We start from the raw sequence: 23573 nt of genomic DNA on the forward strand, positions 1-23573 counted from the left end.
AAAGGCTTGACACAGGTTTAACAGCATTCAACTTTTAGTTGTCACAATTTTAGCATAAGAGTAGCAACAAGTTGTTTCAATCCCAAAGTAAAACGCATGATCAATGTAAACATGAATAATGAATAGCATAAACGGATAATTCTTAGTGATCATCTATTTCATAAATGTTCCAAGGCCGCTCGTGACCGTGAACACGGCTGATATACCAGTTTTACACTCTGCAAAGGTTGTATACTTTCACTATGAGTCGTGATACCCATATGCCCGGGTTTATAACTCCCAAAATACTTTCAAGGAGAGTAGGCAGGGGTCACTATGAAGCCTTTCAAAGGTTCATCTAGCAAGTTAAGGCCACTATGTTTATGTGGCCTACGAATGTAGGGCTCCCCTTCCGATAGGCACAATGACGCGCAGCCTATACACTGACGGACAGAGGCCGCACTATATCCAACCCGGAACACACCCCTCTTGCGCCATAAAGATAACCTCTAACATAAAGATAACCTCTAACGAGCTAGAAAAGATCCACATACTGAGCTAAAGCTAGAGTCATGTAGCCCTCACAGTTATACTATAAGTCCCAGATAATCACTTATAGATAAGTCCTTAGGGAGAGAAATCTGAAGCATTTAGAAAGTAGCTAAACACTCCAGCCCTCTGTTTTCAAGTTGCTAAAAAGTCATATTTTAATGTTTATGGCATATACCATAGTCAAGTTACAAGATCATGGTTTAATTGAGCACTAGCAAAACTATCCAATGCATATCCCATAGGAGACAAGGTATAAGTTAATACTAGGGAATCTCTACCAAGGTGACACATGCAACATGAATTTAAATATATTAAAGTTGATAGAAAAACAAGGATGATCTCATGCTGTACTTGCCTTGAACAAAAGTACTCCTGCTATTCCTGCTCATCAAAGTAGTACTCTTGGTCACCCATAAATTGCTCATCGTCTATACTCGATAACCACAGCAACATACAAACATCCAGAAGCAATCATGCATAGCAAACAAAAGCTATAGATTAAACATAGTACACCAATCAACATAAAATCAAAATAAAAAGTTTGTAAAACGAATCTATGTCTCGCTACGATCACACAGACACGAAGATCACAAAAATCGGAGTTAAAACAAAGAAGTTATGATTTAAACAAGATTTCCTTTAGTAAAATAATAGATTAAATCTAACCTCGAATTTTATGAGTTGAAAATATACCTAACAGTAGTATGAACATGTAGTTTACGGAATTATGAACCTAACGCAAGTTGAACGGATCAAATCGGAGTTAAAACAGAGATTTTATGGCTAAAACAAGATTAGTGGCAAAACTGTAAATAGGTGAAAACATATTTTGGATCTAAACTGAAGAAACTATGCTTTCTAAAGAAGAAAACGTATTCTAGGAAGGTGCTATGGACTGCGGGTTAGGTTATTCAAAAGCCGAGGGTCTCTTTAGAAAAAACATAGGGACGGCGGGTTAAGACTCAAATAATTGTAATGGTCCTTTTTGCAAAAATACCAATGAAGGGGTATGTTCTAATCCTGGCCCTTGATCTTAGATTGGATGGATGGGAAGGGCTGGCGTGGCCGGAACAGAACCGAATGCGGCGGCGCCATGACCAAAAATCAAGCAAGCTCGTCGGCTTAGTTGCATCTAGGCCTACGGGCTATGGCAGAACGACCCAAAGACTCCGGGAGATAGAGAAGGAAATGGCGAGGTCGGCTAGGTGGCTTACAATGTGTGGAGCGACGGAGGGCGGCGCGGTGCACGGAGAAGCGGGCAGCTCATCGGCGGCTAGGGTTTTGCGGTGGCTCGGTGATTCGGCGAGCCTGTAGTGGTTTAGAAGGTTATGCGGGGTAGCGGCGCGGTGCGGGGCTCGGCTTTTATGAGGCGAGGCGGCGTGGCACGCAAGACAACGGTTGGGGCGTGGCTGGAGCAGAGTCGAGTGGCGGCGGCGGTGTCCAGCTTGAACACGAGCGCGAGGAAGACGATGACAAGTGGGGCCGGTTGGTCAACGACTCAGCGCGGTGGAATGGATCAACGCGGGCGCGCTGTTGGGCCGAGCAAAGTTGGGCCGCAGGGAAGGGAAAAGCAGAGCAGGCCGCGCGGGCGAAATAAAGGAAGCGGGGTGGCCTGGCCGGCGGGACTGAGCCAGCGGGCCGGAAGCAGGTGGAGGGAAAGTAAATCATTTTTCCTTTTTCTTTTCTATTTTTCCAAACCAAGTTTTGAAATGCAAATTCAAATCAATTTGAAGTTTGATTTTAAATCACACAATTCAAAAATAATATGCAGCAGGATGAATGCCTGGACACATATGTAAACCTTATATTTTATTTTAATTTGATAAAATTTATTATTTTCCTAAATTCAAATGCTCACAAAAATACATAATTAAATCATTTTCTCCTATTTTAAAATTATGCAAATTTTAGGATGTTACATAAAATAAAATAAAAATCTATTAAAACTATGAGCCAACAATGAGCCTAATAAACATTTTCCCTTAGTACTAGTTACATCAATAATACTAAGAAATTACACCTGATAAACCACTATAAGTACAACTGAACTCTAATGTAAGAACAAAATAAATCCATACTAACATGATAGTAAATTAATTCAAAATAAAATTGAAAGACTAATATCAGAATCAAGCAGTACCTTAGATACAAAACAGGAAGATTTATATGGAGAGAGTGCGGGACAAGAAATTACAAACAAATATATGGAGGAAGATTTCAAAGAATACCTAAAACAGGAGGCCAAGATTTTTAGAACCTACAAGGCCTCAGACCAAATGTAAAGAATTCTCTGTGTCAGCAAACAAGATAAAAAAAATTAAAAATAAATCAAAGAATACAACACACAAAGGAAAATCAAAATACAAAACTCACCAACAAATTATAGTAGCAATCAGATAACGGCAACACCAAACATACAACACCGCCATCGAAACCAGGCTCTATCTCCACACAGAAGAGAAGAAAGAGGCTCTATCTCCACACAGAAAAGAAGAAAAAGCACAGAAATAAGGAAAAAACAATTAGAATGACTACAATAATGACTGCATGTATAAAATCTCAAAAAAACTGAAAAGGAATACTCACTAACCACACAGAAATACCATCAGCAAGGGCCTCCGTCTCGGCCTCCGCCCGAACATCCACGAAACAACTCCACCTCCAGCTCCACCTACGCATACCAGAAAAACATATACAAAAACAAGCTAAATTCACAATGAATATTCAAACTGAATTGCATGAACCAAAAATATCAAAAGTAAATAAACAAAATACAAAAAAACAGAAATTTTCTATGGATTGCAAAAACCAAAAAAATTCTAAGGACAGTGCTTGAACCAAACAAATCAAAGTAAATAACAAAATACAAAGAATCAGAAATTTTTTATGGTTTGCAAAGCCAAAGAGATTATGAGGGCTCACACAAACAAATCAAAATGAACAAAGTCCATTGAAACTATGAGCCAACAAACAACAAAATAAACTTTTTAAATTAATATCAGATACATCACTAATACCTAGCAAATACACCTGATTAACAACTGTAAGTATACTTGAACTCTAGTATTAGATACATCAATAATACCTCGGAATTACACCATTTTAACCATAGTAACTATAGTTCAACTCTAGTGTAAGAACAAAATTAATTCATAGTAGAGCACTACCTTAGATTTGTAAGTGAGAGCCTCCATACATACTGAGAGAGAAGGACAATTGGAGCCAATATATCACACCTGACGAACAAAATTTGAGATCAAATCATGGAAAATGATAACAGACTAGAGTTACTGCTCTACTCCCAAAATGAAAATATGAGTGATTGAGTACCTATATTTGCCACAGTGAAATACTACTCACAAACAACAAAAGAAAGCCGCAAAGAAACTACAATACTACACAAGCAAGCTGAACAACAGCAACAGCTATCGAGCAAAGACAAGTCCAACATACAACTATGGAAAACTGAAATGGAATACTCACCAACGACGCAGAAATACCATCAACAAGGGCCTCCATCTCAGCCTCCGCTCGAACAACCACAAAACAAAGGACCAACACGTCAAAAATGACCCCGCCTCCGCATACCAGAAAAACATATACAAAAACAAGATAAATTCAGCATGAATATTCAAACTAAATTGCATGAACCAAAAATATCAAAAGTAAATAAACTTCGTACTAGTTACATTAATAATGCCTATGAATTACGCCAGCCCAACAACTGTAATATGATTGTAAAACCTAAGTAACCTCGAAGAAAATTTAAAACATTTCTACTCACATCTAGATTTTAACAGCCAAAAGAGAGGGGGCATGACAAGAAAAGTAGCAACAAAATAAATGGAGCAAGATTTCAAATAATACATAAAATCAGAAAGCTAACATTTCAGAACCTGGAAGGCATCCAACCAAATGTAAAGGATAAACTATGGCAAGAAAGCAGAGAAAGATAAAAGTCAAACATCTCTAGAACACAAAATTTAGGAGTAGAGCGGTACCTCAGTTTCTGAAAAATCACAAAAAACACAGAACGACCATCATTAACCACCTACATCTCATATTCCTGCCTGAACATATCCAAAAACACCAGATCAAAAAAGGAAAAAAGAAAACTGGTAGACAGATGTATAACTTGTAACCAAATACTGATTGAAATACAGACCAACGCAGACAAAACAACAACAAAAACGACTCTGCCTCCACCTCATACACATCCAGCTACGTCTCAGCATACCAGAAAAAAACAAGAACAAATAAAACAAAGATCATTTCAGAGATAATAGGAGCCTAATGGTCGCCGGAGTTATCAAATCAATAAAGATAGAATTTTTTAAGGAAGGCAAAAACAAAAAAAAATCTAAGGACAGTGCTTGACCAAACATATCAAAGTAAATTTTCCTTTTATTGCAACTACAATTGCATAGTCCATTCAAAAATACTAGCCAAGGAAAGTTAACTTTTTAAACTTAGTACTAAATACATCAATAATACCTACGAATTACAACTAATCAACAATAGTAAGTGTAGTTGAACACTATTCTAACTACAAAATTAAGAAATAATAATAGGTAGATAATTATTAATGCTAATAAAAAACAATGAGAAAGCCACCAAACTTACTCTTTCATCATCATAATAATACCATGGCCTTTAATCATCAGTATCTGCATTGCATCCCTTAGTTTGAAAATTACCTAATCATTGTCAAAATCAACCAATGTCACCCCAAATGCATTTTGAGCAACTAAGAAAAAATAATCAAACAAGAGCATCAAAGAATAATGACTACAATAAACAAACCAAGCAAAAGGTAAACAATAAGAACAAAAATAAAGAATATAAAAAATATAGGTTCCACCTATGAACAAAAAACTACAAATACAACAACAAGCAAAAGAACAAAGGAAATGATGACAACACTACATAAATAATCATCAACAAGAATCCAGTAACCATGGCAAATCACCTCCAGTTACTTAGAATGCATCCACTGACACAACACAATGCACCAAAATAAGACAATCAGAAAATGAAACATACAAAACTAGGCTAAAATTCCAGTTGCAGTCAGGACATAATTCTAGAGAAATCAAAATGACAGAAATCATGTTGTGCCTCAACTTCTATAACACCTATAGAAGAAACAATTTACAAACAAACCACACAGAGCAGTTCATGGCCCCGTTCGCTTGGAGGAATTTGGAGGAATTTAGAGAAATTTGGATGAATCTGGAGGAATTTATGAGAGAAAAACACTGTTCCGGATAAAAAAAAGAAGCGGATCAAGCTTGGTTTAAGGGCACGCGAACGGGGCCACATATCCGTAATTCGGGCAGCCACACAGATGATGCCCTGGCACGCCTTGCCGTCGTCCACCAGCCCCTGCAGCAGGTCCATGATTTTGAATGGAGGAAGCGAAGACGAATGGGAAAGGAAGTGAACAGTTCAAAAGAGATAAATGCACGCGTTTCCCAAAAGCAAGCTGACAGGTGGGACAAGTGTCGGCGACCAAAAAACGAAGAGGACAGACCCAAGAGGGAGCGCGAGATGGAGGACGCAGATCGATCAAAACTCAAATCCGACGGCCAAAAAATTTATGTGACAGACCCAAGCATTTCACACGGGCAAAGGATAGCTTTTGTAAAAAAAATATCCAGGCCTACTTCGCCCCATTTGGCTTATCCTAGATTTCGCGGGCTTTTGCAACATAGGAATTTCATACGATTGATATAAAAATTGTATATAAATTAGTTTAATTTCACATACAATCTCAGTTTCTAAATCAGTAATGATGCAATCAAGACGCCCGGACAGACGGACGCCTCCTTTGCTCACTATCGCACGTGCTGCGCGCCTAGCGACCCATCTGCTCATCCCATCCGCGTGACATGATACTCGCTATGTCGTTTCCTACCTGTGTCGCCATGCCCATTCGCCCACCCCACTCCGCCTTGCCGCTGTCGGTCCCCCGCCTCGCTGTGCCCCATCCCCTACGGCCTCTTCCGCTCTGCCTCCTCCACGCTGCATTCCCCACCGGACCTAGTCCTCGCCCGCCTCCACCTCGCTATCTCCTTGCTGTGGCTAGCTCGCTCGCCACGACCGCCTCCACCAAGTTGGTGAGTCATGGCCGATCAAGCCAGTGAGCCTCCACGACGGGTGCTCTAGCAAGCAGGCAAGTTAGACGAGATTCGTGTGACGACATGCCCACCGGCGAGTTGCCCGTGCCACTACCGCATAGTAAGGTCCATGCGCCACCGTCAACCTCCACGCTGGCGTGCCTCCAATCGTCCAAGCAAAGCCCATATTGCAAGAGTATATTTCAAGTGTTTCAAATGTTTCATCCGGATGTTGCAAGTGTTTCATCTTGATATTGCAAAAGTAGATCAAAATGTTGCACATGTTGCAGTGGCTATACATGTATGTTTTAAGTATATGTTCCAAATGTTTCATCTTGTTTTTTAGACGCAAGTTTGCAAGTGTTTTCATTTGGATGTTGAATATGCTTTCACACATACGAAGTCTTTTTTAGGTGTTTTTGCAAGTGTTTCATACGCAGATGTTCGAGTGTTTCAGTTGTTTAGTACGTATGTTGTAAGTGTTTCATCTGGATGTTTCAAAGTAGATTTGATGTTGCAGCAGTGTTTCAGATGCATGTTTCATGTGTTTAATCTTCCTTCAGATGTATGTTGCAATTGTTACATCCGGATGTTTCAAAAGTAGATCGGGTGTTGCATCTCTGTCTTCGCTTTTATGCTACCTCACCTTTGCCTCGGTGTCTCTTCCTCCTCCCAGCACTAGCTACGACGAGACATCTGCCACCTCCTCCCCCTCTTTCTAGATGCATGCTAGGGTAGCCACCTACTGTAGCTACCAGCCGCATGCATGCACGTGAGAAGCGGAGGACGTGCAAGTGGGGACTCCCCACGTGCAGTCGGGCGGTGTGGCCCCACGTAGGTGGGCACATGATGCAAGTGCGGGGAGGGGGGACAGAGTGCAGGCTCGGGCGTCCATCCAAACGTCCAGGTGCTAACACTACCGTTTCTAAATACTTGTCGCCATTGACTTTTGAAATGGTGTTTGACCATTTGTCTTATTTGAAAAATTTATGAAATTATTATGTATTTCGTTGTAATTTGTTTAATCATCGAATGTACTTCAAGTACAACTCATGTTCTTTTTATATTTAAATGTGCAAAAAAATGTTCTTTTTATATTTACATAATTTTTTTGAATAAGATGAATGGTCAAACATCGTGCTAAAAGTCAACAGCGACAAGTATTAAAAACAAAGGAAGTAAATCATAAAGAAACTCTAGGCCTTGCTGGCAAAATCTTTTGGAAGCCAAATCCCTCAAAAAAATTCTCTTATTCTTTTATGAAGGGGATTAATTATGGTCAATTCATTCTATATCACTCCTAAAGAGTGGAATCTAGACTATATCATCAATAAAGAGGAACCCATAATATTCCATCAATTGTGCTTCAACCCCCCCTATTCTATATTTTTAGCCTAAAATCACTGTACATAGACCATTTTACTCCTCTGTCTCTATTTTTCTATTTTAACCCTTTTTTAAACATTTTCTGAAAATAACACCTATGAACTTTTAATTTGAAACTAACATGTTTGGCCGCGCCAAACAACCTGGCATGGCCAAACCACGCTACCACGTCGACCCGCCTGGCGCGGCTGGCCTACCACCATGGTAGGTCAGTCGATCGTTGACTAATGACGTGGTTGCCCCCTGCCATGCCACCGACTTCGACTCCGATGCAGTAGCTGCCGCGCCACCCAGCCTGACACGATGGGGGGAATATATAGATCCCACATGGGCCTCCCTCCCTCTCTCTCCCTCACTTTCTTCTACCTCGATTCCTCCACACGGCTGGGAGCTTCCAGCGCCCCCAACTGGTGCCATCGGCCTCCCCTGGCCACATCCATCTCTGGGTCAAGTTGGCGGTCGCCCTCAAGCTTCCCCAGCCTTGGGCAAGGTAATGACCCTCTTATTTCGTGTTTGCATGGTGGATTTGAAGAGTAGGCTTGCTAGCTAGGGTTTGAAGAAAAAATTATTTGGGAAGAGATGTAATCTATTTTAGGTAGATCGAATACGTTATGAAACTTTGGTGTAGTGTGTGCCCTCGATTTTTACGTGCACATGTAGTTGCATTTGCTCTATGTTAACATTAGTTAGTTAGTTAGTTAGAAATTTGGTTAGCATGTTTAGGTGTAGGTTCAATTTGGTTGGTATGTGTAGGTTTTATTATGTTAGTCATAATGTTTAGAGTTTAGGTTTAGTTTTAGTTGAGTTAGCTATTTAGTATAGGTTATGTGTGTAGATTAATTTGAAATGCTTAGATTAGGTGTTTAAGGCAATGAGAGTTGTTTTCTTAGAACCCTCTATTCTGATAGATGAAGGACATGTGGCGGGAGAAGTGGCAAAAACAGGGTCAGTCCCAAAGACAAGCAATGAGCAATTCCTGAGTGTCTCGTGTTGTTTAGAATTTGACCGATTGCACACAAATATTCATACTCTATTGCCAAACAATTATGCAAGTGATGATGAAGCAAAGTTTACCTATCAAATGACATGACAACAGTATCTACGGGTCAAAATAAATAAAAAAATTAAAAATTAAAAAATAGCTGGACGACGGTGGAAAACCGAGATTTCAAAGAATCCAAAAGGAAAAAGTCTACATTACCTACCTCAGCTTTCATGAAAGTCCACTTTTCCTCCCCAAACTCTAAAACCAGGCAAAACACCTCCCTTAACTTTTAAAATCGTTCATTTTACCTCTCTGGCCCTATTATGAGCGGTTCTGAAGGCGATTTTTTTTCTTTTTCTTTTTTATTTATTTCGGCTAAATCTTTAAAAAATCATAGTAAATCATAGAAAAATTATAAAATAGAAAATTTAATTTTATTGGACTCCATATGAGTAGATCTACATAATGAACATATAATATGATATGCTTTAATACAAAGTTTTTGTTATGGCTTTATATCTATGCTTTTCTGTAATTAAATGGAATAATTTATAGCTATAATTCTATGGTCCAATTATGGTGAAATTTTAATGGTAGGACTAATTATTATATGCTTAAACTGTAGTAAAAATTTCATACTCATTAGGATCATGTATAACTTAGTTATAGATTTAGTTAGTAGTTAGGTTTATGCTTGTTAAATATAAATAAATCTATAACTAAGCTATACATGATTAAATGAGTATGAATTTTTACTACAGTTCAATCATATAATAATTAGTCCACCATAAAAATTTCATCACAATTGGACCATAGAAACTACAGGCTACGAATTATTCTAATTAATTACATAAAAGCATAGATCTAAAGTCCATTACAAAAACTTTGTACTAAAGCATACCATATTATATGTTACTGTGTAGATCTACTCATGTGGAGTCCAACAAAATTAGATTTTCTATTTTATGATTTTTCTGAGATTTACTATGATTTTTTAAAGATTCAGCTAAAATAAATAAAAAAACAAAAAGACAAAACCGCTTTAAAACTGCTTATAATAGGATAAGGATGTAAGATGAATGGTTTTAAAAGTTGAGGGAGGCGTTTTTACCTGGTTTTGGAATTCAAGAATGAAAAGTGGACTTTCGGCGAAAGTTGAGAAATAATGTAGACTTTTTCCAATCCAAACTTTGCAAGGTGGGTCAGGCACCTCCCCAGATGCAGTGCCCTGTCGGTCGGTATCGGCCCATGGGCCAGATCCATAAAACCCTAGCCCGTGGCCTTAGTTAAACACTTAAACCCCCTCTTCCGACCTGCCGTTTCTCGCTTCCTCGCCAAGAAAGAAAAGAAGCAGACGCACCCCACCGCATTGTTCCCCTCGTCTGTCCCTTCCCTCCCCTCCCCTCCCCCAAGCCGCAAAGGCCTCCGCAAGCATCCAGGCGGCGCGACCCCTTGAGCGCGATGGAGGAGCAGGTGGTGACGGAGCGGATCCGGCGGAAGCTGGAGGAGGTCAACGCCACCGTGCAGCAGCACCTCGCCGGCGTCCAGGACCACGTCAACTTCACCATGCAGGTAAGAAAGAGTTCGGGCGGTGGTTCTTGGGATCCGCCGCCTCGGTTTCCCTGTCCTCCGAGGGTTCGTACTGTTGGGAGGGAGGAGCGAGATAGCTGTGGTACCCTGGTAAGATTGGCGCTAGAACTTTGGTCGGATTTTGGAGTTTCGTATTCTGATATGAAATTGCAGGGTGGAGGAGGGCGATAATTTTACTCTTCTTGTTGAAATTCTCCGGAGTCTTTAGATGTTCCGCTAATGGAGGGTAGTGGCCCGTTAATCTGATATGGAGTATTGGAGGTTCTGAGTTGTGCGAGTCCTTGGATCATCTATTTTGTTCGGATGCAATTAGAAGTCCCTGAATAAGTTTATTTGCCATTGCTTTTAAATAAATGTATATGTGCGCGAAATTGGTGGGTATTGCTGCAGGACGTAGGAATGTCGAAAGAGCGGCATTGCAGTAGTGGACAATGGATGCTAATTTTTTAGATATGTGAATATAGTTTTTGATGCATGTTTTTTTTTTCTGCCATCTCTTAGAGATCTGCCTAGTGTAACCTTATTGTTTGGTACTAGTAGTAACCATCTACTCCTGGAATTGTTCACGATTATGTTTATTTCCTTCAGCACAATTTCTGGATCTGAGAGGAAATTAATTTGGACTAATTACCTTGACATCGATTCTTGTGATGATGGAAAATGGGGTTGGACTAATAGTAGTAATTATTGGACTGAGGATATTTTATTAGTGAAAACTTCTAGTATGATTGATATCTTTGTAGGAAGGGAAGGGGCATGCTCCCAAATCGAAACACTTGAGTGCTAATTAATGTTTGAATTTCTATTTTATTCTGATTGATTTTCAGCAAGCATACTTCAAGTGCGCATATGACTGCTTTGATCGGCGACGTACTCAAGAAGGGATCAACAGCTGTGTGGAGAATTGTAGTGTGCCTGTCCTTACCGCCAACAATATTGTTGAGAATGAGATGGCCAAGTTTCAGGTACTTCTAATGTGCTGCAATACAAGTGTCATTTTTTTTGCAGAATAGAACATAGAATTCTCTGTTCATCGTTTTTAGGTACTTAATTCCTTTCTGCTTGTGCAGTACTGTAATTATGATTGGTTATTTTTTTGATGCAGTGAAGTTAATAGTTCCATACCTGTAATTTTTTTACTTTGGAATCTTTCTGAATTTTATTTTAAGTTACTACTAATATTTGTTTTGTGTGCTCCATTTTGCTCTGATTTTATTGATCATTGCAAGTTTGCATCCACTCGAATGCTGTGTCTGAATGAACTGTCATATTTTCTGTATGCGTGATAATTTCAATGTTGTTCACCATCACCAGCACAAATACCTCAACAAGCATGCTGCACGGGGTTTTGTTATCTACTTATCTGTGATGGTGTATTTGTTTCATGCAATCAATCATTATTTTATAATGCCATTAATTGTCACATGGTAAAGTCCCCTTCTCAGAAGATGGTTTAGGATTCACGAGCAGTATATTTTTTTGCTATAGTTATTTTGTTTGATGAATGAAGGCCTGGTGCAAGCGGTAGAGTCTTACTGCCTGTGACCGGAAGGTCCTGGGTTCGAGTCGCGGTCTCCTCGCATTGCACAGGCGAGGGTAAGGCTTGCCACTGACACCCTTCCCCAGACCCCGCACAGAGCGGGAGCTCTCTGCACTGGGTACGCTCTTTAATGAATGTGGAACAGTAGAAGTTTTAGAAGGTTCCCCCCTCAGAAATTTAGTTCTTATTTCATCCCCATGTATATTGTACTTCTGACATGCAATCTGAGCACCTTCTTTTTACTCCATCTGCATCTGTTGAGATCCACATGCCAACTGTTATCCACCTGGTTATTTCATCATAAAAGATCTATTAGTAGTTTTCAGTGTTATTGAACATGGTTGTCCCAAGTATCTGGAATCATCTACAGACACAATGTTACACATCTTGTTACTTTGAACAGAAAAATGTCCTTTTGTAGGCAAAGTAGTGCATGAATAATGTCGCTGCATAACTGTTATTCATCTTCCAGTGGGTTCATAGGAGCCTTGTTTTGGCCTATTGCTATTTTAGGGTTATGCATGTATTTCTCTGCATAAACTAGCATGCCACCTACATCTTTGTTAATCATTGCCCCTTGCTTCAGGAACGGTTGAATCGGTCATTGATGGTCTGTCAAGACAAGTTTGAAGCAGCCAAGCTCCAGAAGTTGAAAACAGATGCAACTCAGGAACTGGAATCCTGTGTCAACAAATCTATCGATGACAGCATCAGGGTCCTCCCCCATGTGGTGGAGCAGATCAAGTCCACCCTCCAAATCAATTAGAGGCATTATTACCTTTAGCATATGATCCAGATATAGTTGAGAATGTTCCATATTCAAATTTGCGGCCTAAGTCCACATTTTTCAGTGGAAAAATACTTAGCTAGAACTATGCAGAGCTCTTACCAGTATCGATAGAACATGATCACTGTATCGTAGTACCAACATCATCGACATTTTGAATTCTGCTGAGCTTACAGCTTAGGCATCGAAATAGTACAAGGCTGGATGAACTTGTTTCTGTGTACTTTTGTTGCAATTTTTTTATGTTGCTTCTGTTGCAATGCAATTTAACTTTTGCTGTAGAGTATAAACTGTGCGGGAAACATTTGGTGAGACAAATGGGAAATCATTCAAACGTGAGAATTTCACAAGATCTTTGCGTTTTGGGTACTGCTGTTTGCTATGAAATTGTTTTAAAATATCTGTAAAATTGTTGCAGGTTCCTGTGGACATGGCATAAATTTGTCTGCTCGCACCTGGCAGGAGAAAAAGCAACTGTAAAAAAAAAGAATTTTGCATTTCGATTCGAACATTTTCAATCTTTCACAAACGAAATCAATTGTAAAAAAAAAAAAGCAAATCAGTATTCAAAAGTCATTACAAAGCCCAACCCAGTCAAGCAGTCCAACTTGACCAGCCCAAATGTCGAAATGCCAGTACGGCCTCCTACCGCCGCCGCTGTCCTCGTCCACCGCTACATCCGCATCATCACCGCCGCCGCCGCCTCCTCGCCGGCCTCCCTCCGCGCCCTCCTCCCCATCCACGCCCGCGCCATCGTCCTCGGCGTATCCGCGAACCCGGCCTTCGCCACCAGCCTCATCGCCGGCGTGGCGCCCGCCTCCCTCGCCTACGCACGCAGGGTGTTCGACGCCGCGCCTGTACACGATGCCTACATGTGGAACACCCTCCTCCGCGTGCACGCCCACTCCCAGTCGTCGTCGCACGCCGTCGACGCCCTCGCCCTCTACAAGCGGATGCGCGCCGCCGGCGTCGCGCCGGACCATTACACCTACCCGATCGTGCTCCCGGCTTGCGCGGCTGCGCGCCGGGCGCGGCTCGGGCGGGCCGCGCACGGCGACGCGGTGCGGTTCGCGCTCGCTGGGGACGGGTTCGTGCGCTGCACTCTCATTGCGATGTACTTCCAGGAAGGGGAGGTGGCAGACGCTGAGCTAGTCTTTGCGGAGAGCCATGGATCATCCCGGACGGTGGTGTCGTGGACGGCCATGGTTGCTGGCTACGTGCAAAACTACTTCTATGGGGAGGCACTTGCGCTGTTTGGCACAATGGTTGCCGAGGGTGTACTTCCGAATGAGATCACTCTGATCAGTTTCCTGCCCTGCTTGCAGGGCCAAGAATGGCTGGATGCCGGGGAAATGGTTCACGGGTTCGTAGGTCAAGTCGGGGTTTGATGCAAACATTCCATTGGCTAATGCCCTCGTCGCAATGTATGGGAAGTGCGGGAGCATTCCCATGGCAGAAGCTCTGTTTGAGGGAATGGCGGTACGCAGTCTGGTTTCTTGGAACACGATGGTTGCAATCTATGAGCAGCATGGTGATGTGGTTGAGGCAATCAAATTCTTCCGCAGGATGCTTACTGAGAAGGTGGGGTTTGATTGTGTGACTTTGGTCAGTGTTCTGTCTGCTTGTGCACGCTCAGGAGCCCTGGAGACTGGCAAATGGGTGCATGAGTTTGCCCGGAGTCATGGGCTTGACACAGATGCAAGGATTGGCAATGTTCTTGTCGACATGTATGCAAAGTGCGGCGAGATTGCTGATGCAAGGAGGGTCTTTGACTGTTTGCATGTGCGTGGTGTTGTGTCCTGGAGTGCCATGATAAGTGCATATGCCAACCATGGGGATTCTGAGGAGGCTCTCAAGGTCTTCTGCCTGATGAAAAGTGAAGGGGTGAGACCAAATTCTTTCACATTCACTGCAGTTCTAGTGGCGTGTGGCCACTCAGGCCTTGTTAACCAAGGACTGAAACATTTCAACAGCATCCTTTCTGACTACCAAATGTCGCCTACACTGGAGCACTATGCCTGCATGGTTGACATGCTAGGGCGAGCTGGTAGACTTGTGGAAGCATATGAAATCATCAGGGGAATGTCGTTGCGCCCAGACAAGTGCGTGTGGGGTGCATTCCTTGGGGGTTGTAAGCTTCACGGCAATCTGGAGCGAGCTGAATTCGTTGCCAAGGACCTCTTCCAGTCAGGCTCCAATGATGTCACATTCTATGTTTTGATGTCAAACATGTACTTCGAAGCCGGAATGTTGGAAGATGCAGAAAGGATAAGACGAGCCATGAAGGAGATGGAACTCAAGAAGACAGCTGGGCGTAGCACAGTAAACCTACCTCCCTACCAATAGGGAAAGAATAGCCATCATTTTCCATTATATGTACTAACATGCAGTTTTGATGGTCAAATTGTTTCATCTGTAATTATATAAACTTACCACATGTGGTTCTTCCCTTCTCACTTACCATTTTTATCCATGTCGTCTAGCATGCTTTCCAACCTTCATAAATCTGCTGATGTCCTCCAGAATTTTCAGAGGGCACGTGTTTGATGTAATTTTCCTACCAGAGCAACAAAAACATTAGAAACAGAAACCTCAAGCCTCCAATGTATACTGTGACTCTGTGAGTAACCCCTGAGAAAATGGCTTTTTTTTCCTATGCCATATTCAGCCAAAATGACATTGTGATTTCTGAGCGGAACTTCAAAATGTATCCCAAATCTCCACTCGTTGCCTGTTCCTGAGGTGAGATTTTTGCCCCCAGCAGCCTCTCTCTTAATTCATTTACTGTTAGGTCTCTTGTTCATAATTTTGGTTTTGTGGTGAGATGGATTCGTAGATACTTCTGCTTGGGTTCAATTAATGGCTGTATAACTGTGCGCTTCACACTTTCTTGTAGATTATTAGGCCTGTAATTTATTCATTCAAACTAGGTTTAGTCTTTTAAGTCTCCACTGCAGGGAAGGCACTAGTAGTTTGATGAATTGAAGCACCTTGATTTTTGGCAGTAGTTTCAGTGTCATCAAAATTTTTGTGCCTATGCTCTCTTCTGGGCTATGTTACACGGATACTTCACTGAAAGCTCGTATCGCGTATCCGATACGTATCGGATACGGATACGTGTCCGATACGCCTAGGATACGTATCCTTCAAGTATCCGATTTTGTATTATTTTCGTTGAAATTGGATACTCCACCGGACACGTATCCTGCGTCCCGATACGGCCCAGCCCAGTACAAGCCCACGGAGACAACCTCAGTCCCGCACGCCCGTAGTCGGAATCCTGCAGTCGCAGTCCCGCACGGAGACAACCTCACGGCTGCGCCCGCGCGTCGCGCCGCAATCCCGCTCGCCGGCCGCCAGCCACCGGCGACGAGCCTCCGCCTCCGCCTCCGCCTCCGCCTCCGCCTCCAGGCGCCACCAGCCTCACCGCTTCCTCCGGCGGAAACCATTCCTCTCCGGCGCGCTACCTCCGTTCTGGGTGAGTCTAGGCGCATCGCCTCCTCCCACGGCCGGATCCTTGTCGGCCCGAGTCTGCGCGATTCGTGGATCCGGTGGCCTGGGTCTGCGCCGTCCACAGCAGTACAGCACCGCTCCTCCCCTCCCCTTGCTTCTGCAGGCCTGCAGCGCACCCCCCCCCCCCCCCCCCCCCGTCCTCACCTCTTCTTCCTCTCTCTCTGCAGGTCTGCGAGGTAGTGCCGGCGACGAGGCCTCTCCAATCCCTCTGGCGAGCTCCCCTTCCAAAGTGGTGAGGTAAGCCACCGCCGTCATCTCCTCCCGCAAGCAGGTCCAGTTGAGCCGGCAAATCTTGTCGTTTCTTCTATTCTACCCTCCTTGCTTGCTGTCCTCGCTTTGGGATTTCCCTTGCTGCTCTTTCTGATTGGGGGAATCGATTCGGGGGCGTTGCAGAAGAACATGAACGAGGCGGTGGAGGGGCTCAGGGCCAAGGGTATCACCGCGGTGGGCGCCGTCTGCCACGTCTCCGACGCACAGCAGCGCAAGAGCCTCATCGAGACGGCCGTCAAGGTCAGTGTTGGGTTCTTCGGGAAGGGGGTTTCAGTCTTTCAGAAGTGTTACATTACATTGTCAGATTCCTCCTCTTGTTGCTAAGCTATCCCATCAGGCCTCCCTGCGGTCAACGTTTTGGCAAACCTTGTGGGGAGCCTAGAATTAAGTTTGGAGTACATGTGCATCACGAAATCTGGCTGTTTTGTTTTTTCATAAGTTCGTAGCTTTATTACTCCACATGTCCAGTGAGATGACGGTCCACAAGGCTCATTACAAACTCTTGGGACTTGGGAGGCTGTTAGTCCAAACAGCAGAATGACCCAGATCCCAATTCACTCCCAAATGAGTTAAACTGGGAGCACAATTAGTACATGAACGAGAAACAAAGGACTAAAGGAGATATACACCCTCCAGTAAAACTAGTTGCGATCAGATGCTGCAAGATAGTGAATACTCAAGTAGTCAAGTTTCAGTAATAAATTGATTGATAGTTGGTTACTTGGTTTTTCTGTGCAAATTCTGGACTTGGAGTCTTGGAGAACTCGAGAATGGACAATTGAAGAATGGAGATGCTTCCGGAGTCCTGGTCTTTGCTTTGGCTGGTACTTGCTATTGCAAGGTAATTTACTATCACTTTTTACAATTTTAATATGTGCTATTATCTATATTTATTAAAAAAACAGTAAAACGTATCCGCGTATCGGGTTTCTTAGGAAATTGCCGTATCCGCGTATCCGTATCCTTCCGATACCGATACGCGTATCCATATCCGTGCAACTTAGCTGAATTTGGTCCATCTTAGCCAACTGAGTGCTAGTTTGGGTAAAACTTATTGAATGTTAAAACTTTTGAGTATCCAATATTCTAATCTCTGAAGCTTAGTGAATTTTACAACTCTTTAATTTCTACTCTCTGATCCGATTAGTATATCATCAAAGCAGAGGTGAGCAAATTGTTTTTTTAGAAATATAATGCTCATCACTAAAGACAATTAATAAAATTCAAGATCTCTAGTTATAAATTTTCTTATATATTTGTCTAAATTACATGGTTATAATTTTCGTATCAGCTAGCAGAGATTGAGGAATTGTTTGAGAAGGCCAAAAAGGCTCTCCCCTTCTGCCACCCTGGGATAGTAAAGTATAAAGGTAGCCATGCCAGCACTAACAAGTTCTAGAGGACAGCCAATCAGTCCACTCTAGCAGGTCAAGGACGCTTCTAATTGTGCAGTATAGTTTTTATTTGATTAAATCATCAAAACTTCTGTCCTGTATCATTTTTTTTGTTGTGCACTCACTAAAGCCTTAAATTTGCAGCAATATATCAAGATGCAGTTTCCTTGGCTCAGTACCAAAGGAAATTGGTAAGTTCTCTCAAATTAATGACAATGTGATACATATAATAATCACTATTCAACTAGCAGTAATATATTTGTCGTGGCCAGGTTGATTTCATGATTAATGTATATCTTTGATTTCATTGCTAGATGGTCTTATGACTTTCATTCTGTTGGATCTCTACATGAGAGGGAGGAGAAGAGAGGTATCTGCAAGAGGAAAAATGGGTGACCAAGAGGGGGCCTATATATCACAACAATCCTAAGAAGATAAGATTCCTCGTTATTTAAATATGTTCCTGCGTTTACACATGATATACATGTTTTCATGGAGATATTTTTTGGGTCAATTAATCACAATTCAACAGAGAGGTATGCTTATCATGAAACAACAGCATCAGAAATACTACTATTATTCATCAATCAATTCTCATTTATCGAATACATATACTCCTAGCTAATATCAATATGATGACACTTCGATCGACTTTATTATCTAGCGGCCAGGGTCTATCTTCCTTGGAAGTTGGAACTCCTTACTCCCATCCCTGCACTCCAATATCATCTATGGCAGAAATCAGTTTATGCCACACGGCCTGCAAGGAAAACAGCCGAAAGAGTGTTAGCACTTAATTAGCAGGAACAAACTATACATTACCTGCAGAAAATATTTCACTTGCACATAGAGAATTCAATTCCTACCATGGTGTCGGCGCATCTGACAGAAATGTTTAAGCTGCACGACCTTGTCTTCGCTGTACTCCTTCTCCTCTCTAGGTGTGAGCAGTTTGATAACACAGTGCATGTTCATTTGAGGGACATCTCTTGCGGCCTTGCAGCAGACGCCATGCAGTTCTCTAGGGAACGGGTGGGGCGGTCCATGACGGATGAACTCCTTGCACTGCTCCAGGATGGCCTCCTTGTGCTTCTCGGTACATGTACCCATGGCTAGATGGGGATACATTACTACTACTGCGCAGACGAGCAGTAGAGCTGCTACTTTCTCCAGCAACATCTTAGCAGGATCGATCTATCACTTGTAATCTGATCTGTGGTGACTACGGCACAATGAAAGTTCAATATTGTACATATATAGATATATATAGAGAGAGAGAGAGGAGGCAATGCAATGCACCCACAAAGGTCAATATTAATGGATAATTAATAAGTTGCCAAAATCATTGAGTATGATATAGTGAAATATGGATACTACTATATTTGGGGTGGATACGCTTCGTTTATAGAGAATAGACATATTATATGTGTGGGTCTCTAGTGTCTATTAATTCCGAGAAAATAGTATTATATAGTCACATTTCATTTCGTAGAATTCTCCTCCTATGTTTTAGAGACTGTTTGGATCAATAGGGCTAGTTATTAACTGGTTAAAAATTAGCACAAATAATTAGCTGTGGGTAGCCATCTAGTTGGATAATAACCAGTTGTAGGTCTCGCTCAAAACTTTGCCCATCTATTAGCCCCCTATTTGTATGAGCTAGAGCTAAAAAGTAGTTCATTTAATTAGCCTTGCGCATCTAAGGTCCTGTTTGGTTCTTTAGTCTAGGGACTAGAGACTAAAACATGGACTAAACTTTAGTCTACTACCCTATTTGGTTCCAGGGACTAGAAGGGACTACAGCTCAAACCCACTTTAGTCCCTCTAGTAGTCCCCCTGTTTGGGAAAGTAGGAACTATTTGGGACTAAAATGGGCTCACTAGTCTCTAGCCCCATCTAACCAAACAGGGCCTAAAGGGTACCATGAAAAAGTAGTTCATTTAATTGGTTTTCATTAATAAATGGGATAGGTAATGCTTGGAACTGGGCGTCCGAACGGTTCTCTTTCCGTCGAATGCCGCATCCACCGTTAACTCGTCACGGAACTAAACGAGTTGGCGGACCGCTTCGGCTTCTTCGCACAGGCCTACATGACTTGCTCATTCTCCACCGCAAGGGCTCGCTCACTGCGCTGCTGCATCCCTACGTCGCCTTGCCCACCCTCTTTCCTCCTTTCCCCGCTCGCTCCCTGCGCTACTGCATCCACCCACATGCCTGCCCCACTGCCGTGCTTTGCTCCCTGGTGATCCCACCAACCTCTGTTTCCTCCCATGGACAGCCTTCTGAAGTTCTGCACCTTACTCTTCGGCTCCATGTACTCGATTGGTGCTACCCTTGAGCTCTAAGTTTCACACCTCATGCTGCTCAGCGAGCCCCAGGTCTACAGCCTCCTCTTTAGCTCTGGGATTGATGTTGCTTGGCATATGATTTTTGGATGTTGCATTTGTTGTTTTTTCTACAATGCATTAGAAGATTTCTCATGTTTTCGTAACAGATTCAGATGTTTCAACAGATGATCTCCCATGTTGTTATAACAAAACTAACATGTTGCGTTACATGAATATTTGGTATTGCAGTGTTTGATTAGAGATGTCTCATCGTCTTTATTTTGATGTTACAATAACTAGCTGTTGGATGCTGCACTTTATTGATTTTTCCATGTTGCAGCAAACAGTGAGATGTTTCGATAGATGATTTCTCATGTTGCAGGAACAAAACTGAGATGTTTCACTACATTGTGTTTGATGTTGCAGTAACTGATGGTTTGTCCTATTTATGATTAAGGATGTTTCACCTCCTTTATTTCGATGTTGCAGTAACCAAATTTTGTATGTTGCACTTCATTATTTTCCTATGTTGCAGCAACAAACTGAGATATTTCAAATAGATGACTTATCATGCTGCAGCAACAAAACTGAGATGTTCCACTATATAATGTTTGATGTTGTAGTGATATATGATTTCTCCTATGATTTGAGATTGTAAGGAAAATGGACCCTTGGCCCATTTACTTTGGATTTTGGTGTTTGATGACCAACACAACCAAATTGGACTAATGAATTTGCAAGTGTTTATTTTATAGTTCAATAAGGTGCAAGACGTGACTTGGACAAAGGCGACATGGTGATCCGATGATCAACACTATAAGAAAGACCTTAGAAGCACAAAAGAAGATCCAAGATATCAAGCAAAGTCCAAGCACGAAGATTGGAACCAAGCCGTACGCAAGATCGTGAAGAAATGAGCTCACTGTGGTGACCGGATGCAGGACCGGACGCTGGACAAGCAACCGGACACTGCGACCGGACGCTGGGCAAGTGGCTCGGCAGACAGGCGACTGGACACTAGACCGGACGCTGGCGGCAACTGACCGGACGCAGGACAACAGCGTCCGATCGAGTACAGAGAGGTTCCAGAGCGGCAAATCTACGACCGGACGCGTCCGGTGGCAGGCGACCGGACGCTGGCCAGCGTCCGATCAGTATATTGCCGGCTCAACAGTCGGGACGACCGGACGCGTCCGGTCAGGACGATTCAGCGTCCGGTCAGTAGCAGTTTCGCGGGAATTCGACCCCAATGGCTACTTTCTCAGTGGGGCTTATAAATACAACCCCCAACCGGCCATTTGAGGGGTGTGGAGCTAAGGAAACATACCAAGGGTGTTGATACACTATTTTAGTGATCTCCACATGCATAGTGCTTAGTGATTTATTAGGTGATTAGCATAAGTGCTTTGCGAAGTGCTTAGGTTGATTAGACCACCGCTTATGCGCTTGCTCTAGGTGTTTGCCTAGTGTTTAGTGAGGTTTGCATACCTCTTGCCACCCCGTGCTTGCGAGCACAAGTGTTGTACATCGGAGGGGCTTGAAGTCTTGCGAGATCACACCAACCGCGTTTGTGGTGTGGCCGCCACCGTGTACCGGAGGGAACAAGGCCCGCGGCGTTTCGGCCGGAAGCTTGATAGTGAAGACGGCGGGGAGCATCCGGGAGAGGCTTGCCGAGAGGCACATCGGAGACCCACTTGCGCGTGGGGAAGGCCCGAGGCTATCCACGGAGTTACCCGACCGGGAGCTTGGCCCTTGCGAGGGATTCTTTGCGAGGGGCTCCAACGAGGACTAGTGGGAAGCTTATGCGCTTCTCGATACCTCGGTAAAAATACCGGAGTCGTCGATGGGAGTTTACATATCTCTACCTTGCTCTTTAGCTTCCGTATTTACATTGATTACTTTATTACGTTTACGGTAGAGATAGCAACACACTAGCAAAACCATAGTTGCACATCTAGATAGTTTATCTATTGCATAAGTTTTGCTTGGGTTAGAAAAAGAGGCCATAGTTTAGAGTAAGAATTTTAAGTTGACTAATTCACCCCTCCCTCTTAGGCGTCACGGTCCCTTCAATTGGTATCAGAGCCGGTTGGCTCATATTTGGACCTTTGGCTTAACCGCCGTTGAGCCGACGCTATTGTAGAGTGGTTGGGATGGATATCGCTAGGCCTCCACAATTTGATGGCACTAACTTCCTTTACTATAAAGCAAGAATGGCTTGCCACCTTGAGGCGGTTGATTTAGGTGTATAGAGAGTCACTCGTGATGGGATGAAACCTATTAAGAATCCCGAAAAGCCCACAAAGAGTGATGAAAAAGAAATGCATTTCAATGCTAGAGCTAAGAATTGCTTGTTTGAATCTTTTAGCATGGATGCGTTTAACCAAGTGTTCACCTTAAATACGGCACATGAAGCTCCATGACAGCACAAGTAATGTCCGTGAGCAAAAACATTATCTAGCCAAGCAAAATTATGATTCCTTTGCTATGAATGATGATGAGCTTGTTCGTGATATATATTCTCGATTGAATCTAATCATCAATGAGCTCCATTCAATCGGATTATTAAAGCTAGATGATGCGGACATCATGAGGAAGATCATCTCCGTTCTACCACAAAAGAAATATGCAAGCATCATCATCATCCTTCACAACATAGAGAACTTGAGCACCATGACCCCGGGCATTGTCATTGGAAAGCTAGTGGCATTTGAAATGTCACGTAAGATGGGTCAAGGAGAAGCATCTTCATCAAGCAAAGGCAAAGCTCTTGCTTGTAGCAAGAAGAAAAAGATGAAGGGCAAGAAAGTTGAGTCAAGCTCAAGCTCAAGCTCCTCAAGTGAAGAAGAAGATGAGGATGATGATGATGATGAAGATTCAAGTGGTGATGATCAATCTTCCTCCTCCACCTTCGACCTTGATGAAGAATCAATCAAATTAATCAACAAGGTGGAGAAGATGATCCAAAGGCTAAATGTCAAGGGTGTGCCCATCCAAATTCAAGATCTCATTTTCACCAATTAAAGAAATGAGCAAAGAAAGAGAGGATGTTATGGATACGGCGAGTTAGGACACTTTGTGGAAGTTTGTCCAAACAAGCCCACACCCAAGACAAAGAAGAAGGCGTGCAA

General features: G+C 42.7%; 1 protein-coding gene and 1 pseudogene across 1 annotated transcript; both read left to right on the forward strand.

The window, feature by feature from the left end:
- The first annotated feature begins 10368 nt into the window (after positions 1–10368).
- Positions 10369–13257, forward strand: LOC136481726 (uncharacterized). The gene is made up of 3 exons (XM_066479038.1): positions 10369–10593; positions 11439–11576; positions 12738–13257. Exons 1-3 carry the CDS (start codon positions 10483–10485, stop codon positions 12915–12917), a joined length of 429 nt encoding a protein of 142 aa, XP_066335135.1. The 5' UTR covers positions 10369–10482; the 3' UTR covers positions 12918–13257.
- Positions 13258–13562: 305 nt separating this feature from the next.
- Positions 13563–15582, forward strand: LOC136481725 (pentatricopeptide repeat-containing protein At3g12770-like; annotated as a pseudogene).
- The last annotated feature ends 7991 nt before the right edge of the window (positions 15583–23573 follow it).

Source organism: Miscanthus floridulus, chromosome 9 (genome assembly GCF_019320115.1).
Source record: "Miscanthus floridulus cultivar M001 chromosome 9, ASM1932011v1, whole genome shotgun sequence".
Taxonomy (NCBI): domain Eukaryota; kingdom Viridiplantae; phylum Streptophyta; class Magnoliopsida; order Poales; family Poaceae; genus Miscanthus; species Miscanthus floridulus.

Bases quoted from the DNA above. Each gene is read 5' to 3' on its own strand.
- LOC136481726 (XM_066479038.1), top strand. From the start codon at position 10,483: ATGGAGGAGCAGGTGGTGACGGAGCGGATCCGGCGGAAGCTGGAGGAG. The intron at 10,594-11,438 runs GTAAGAAAGAGT...ATTGATTTTCAG, and splicing joins ACGTCAACTTCACCATGCAG to CAAGCATACTTCAAGTGCGC. The intron at 11,577-12,737 runs GTACTTCTAATG...CCCTTGCTTCAG, and splicing joins ATGAGATGGCCAAGTTTCAG to GAACGGTTGAATCGGTCATT.